Source organism: Andrographis paniculata, unplaced genomic scaffold (assembly GCF_009805555.1).
Source record: "Andrographis paniculata isolate CXL003 unplaced genomic scaffold, ASM980555v1 Contig71END, whole genome shotgun sequence".
Taxonomy (NCBI): Eukaryota; Viridiplantae; Streptophyta; class Magnoliopsida; order Lamiales; family Acanthaceae; genus Andrographis; species Andrographis paniculata.
Window position 1 is genome coordinate 2,846,719 of NW_026137608.1, and position 3,133 is coordinate 2,849,851.

Genomic DNA, 3,133 nt, shown 5'->3' on the forward strand with positions numbered 1-3,133 from the left:
GAGGTAGGCTCTTCAGGAGCACTATCTTCAAGTATTTTTTCTATATCACTACAAATTGTTTGAAGGACTGAATCATTGTTCAATATCCTTTTCTTTCGGGGATTTTTATCATTGGAACCTACAGGTCTGTCACGTTTTAGGTGCACAGATGATTCATTGGCACTTTTCATTTGTCCTTCTGGGACATTTAGTTTTGCTGGTGCATTTGCTGCAGCAATATACGACCTGGTGACTCTGCTGGAGTCATTAAATGCATCCGGTAATTGATTTGCAATTTGTTGCAAGTGTATAATTCTTTGTACTTCTAATTCACACTGCCGTGAACGAGGATCGAGGAAATTCATAGGTATTTTCCAAGAAATTTTCTTTTTCAGTTGATTTTGCTCTCCCCCTAATGTCGGGAAATTTGTTTCGTCAAAATGACAGTCTGCAAATCGCAGTAAACAGATCACCCGTCATTGGTTCGAGGTATTTAATTATCGACGGTGATATACCCGACATAAATTCCCAAACGGCGTTGGGGGCCCATTTTTGTACGCTGAGGTGGTGCAATTGGCACGTAAACTGCGCATCCAAAAATCCTCAGATGAGATATATTGGGCTCTTTTCCAAACACTAATTGTGTTGGGGAGTATTTCTGATAGCTTGTCGGTCTTATTCGCACAAGTTCTGTTGCATGTAATATTGCATGTCCCCAGGCAGAAATGGGGAGTTTGGATTTCATCAGTAATGGTCTGGAAATTAATTGTAATCTCTTGATAAAGGATTCTGCCAGACCATTTTGGGTGTGAACATAAGGAACGGGATGTTCCACAGTTATCCCCAAAGTCATGCAGTAATCGTCGAATGCTTGTGACGAATATTCACTAGCATTGTCGAGACGAATTTTCTTTATTGGATAATCAGGAAATTGTGCTCGCAGTTTAATTATTTGTGCAAGCAACCTTGCAAACGCAATATTGCGCATAGATAACAAGCATACGTATGACCATCTTGTTGATGCATCAATGAGCACCATAAAGTATTTAAATGGCCCACATGGTGGATCTACAGGTCCACATATATCACCCTGAATTCTTTCCAGAAATGATGGGGATTCAATCCCAACTTTGGTTGGTGACGGCCTGATTATCAATTTGCCTTGTGAGCATGCAACACATGCGAATTTATTTGAATTCAAGATCTTTCGATCTTTCAATGAATGGCCAATGGAGTTTTCGATTATTCGCCTCATTATGGTATTTCCAGGATGCCCGAGCCGATCGTGCCAAATCAAAAATTCATTTGATTGCGTAGACTTCAGGTCTACTGCATATGTTTCAACTGTACTTATTCTGGCATAATACAAACCAGAGGACAATGAGGGCAGTTTCGCAACTGCACATTTATTTCCATTGATAATTTTTGTAATCACCAAATATTCATTATTTGCCTCGTCCATTGTTTCAATATGATATCCGTTTCTACGAATATCAGTGAAACTTAGCAAATTTCTTCGAGCTTTACTCGAGAACAGTGCATTTTGTATTTCGAGCCTGATTCTTTCGGGGAAACAAAGAAGGGCTCTTTCAGAGCCTTCAATTGTTGCACTGCCACTTATTGTGCTGACTTTTGATTTTCCCAACTTCAGGTGGGAGAAATACTTTTTGTATTTCAATATCGTGTGCGTGGTCGCACTATCGATTAGGTAAATATTGTCCTCTTTATAATGTGTATTTTGACACGTGGCATTCATATTCTTTTCAGAATAAAACAAACAACAAGACAATACATTAATATAGCCGATGGAAAATGATACAAAAAGAGCGGTATTACAAAAACTATAGAGGGTACAAAAAGTAATAAAGCAGTAAAATACATAGTCACTTGGCACCTTCAGGGTGCTCAAGGAAGTCTGCTGTATCAAGATGCATAAGGTCGCTGTTTAGGACATCATCATATGTGTCATCGTTGTTCTGTTTAGCGAGGTTTACATCAGCAGATGTGTTCTTCAAGACATCATCATATGCGTCATCATTATTCTGCTCAGAGAGATTTATATCAGCAGACGTATTTTTCCCTTTTAGCGAAGCTTGGTACAAATCAGCCAAACGCTTAGGCGTTCTGCAGACTCGCGACTAGTGTCCTTTTGTGCGCACCTATGACACTTATCTTCATAATTTTTTTTATGCTCATCATTCTGCCACTTCAGGGGCTTATATGGTCTTTTGCCATTATTTCGACGAGGCTGGGGACGGTCGCGTCTTTGGCCTCTGTCATTTCTCCGGCCGTTGTTGTTTCTGCGGCCTGGATTAGCAAACTCTACCGTATTCGCTTCAGGGAATGGGCTGGAACCTGTTGGCCTGGATGCATGAATTTTCAATAACAGTTCACTATTTTGCTCTGCCAACAGAAGACAGGTAATGAGATCAGAATATGTTCTGAAGCCTCTGTCTCGATATTGCTGCTGTAAAATCACATTTGAGGCATGGAATGTGGAGAATGTTTTCTCCATCATGTCACCATCAGTAATATTCTCGCCGCATAAGTTCAACTGTGAAGTGATCCTGAATATGGCGGAATTATATTCGGTGACCGATTTGAAGTCTTGCAACCTCAAATTATGCCAATCGCTGCGTGCTTTTGGCAGTACGATCAACTTCAGGTGATCGTATCTTTCTTTCAATTTATTCCACAAGTCAAGAGGATTCTTGACTGTGAGATATTCCATTTTCAGTCCTTCATCGATATGATGTCGGAGGAATATCACTGCCTTCGCTCGGCTATGATTAGTAGCACTGTTGCCTCGCACAATCGTCTCACCCAGGCCCATCGATTCCAGATGCATTTCAACATCCATAGCCCACGATAGATAATTTTTGCCAGAAATGACAAGTGGGACAAATTCCTGTTTTGCAATGTTAGTAGCCATAATAATATTGAAATATACTTACCGTGCCGGAAAAGTTGATCGTGCTGATAACGTGTTATATAATAAATATATATCTATATTATATATGTAAGTATTATATATGTATATGGGTTCTGCAGTGTGGTGCGTGTATATATATATATTTATATATATATGAGTTATTAATGTGTATTGAGTGTGTGAGCAAATAAAAGTAAATTGAGAGAGAGGGATCAGATGCTA

At 39.5% G+C, this 3,133-nt stretch overlaps 1 protein-coding gene across 1 annotated transcript; it reads right to left on the reverse strand.

The window, feature by feature from the left end:
- Nucleotides 1–1,862: 1,862 nt before the first annotated feature.
- LOC127264807 (uncharacterized) lies at nucleotides 1,863–2,839 on the reverse strand. Its single transcript, XM_051294353.1, has 2 exons — nucleotides 2,093–2,839; nucleotides 1,863–2,021 (listed from the first exon to the last, which is right to left on the reverse strand). Exons 1-2 carry the CDS (start codon nucleotides 2,837–2,839, stop codon nucleotides 1,863–1,865), a joined length of 906 nt encoding a protein of 301 aa, XP_051150310.1.
- Nucleotides 2,840–3,133: the final 294 nt, after the last annotated feature.

What these genes read in the sequence shown, in the direction of transcription:
- LOC127264807 (XM_051294353.1), bottom strand. Translation starts at nt 2,839, where the DNA reads ATGGATGTTGAAATGCATCTGGAATCGATGGGCCTGGGTGAGACGATT. An exon ending in AGTCTGCAGAACGCCTAAGC is followed by an intron (nt 2,022 to 2,092) that starts GTTTGGCTGATT and finishes CTCTCTGAGCAG; the next exon opens with AATAATGATGACGCATATGA.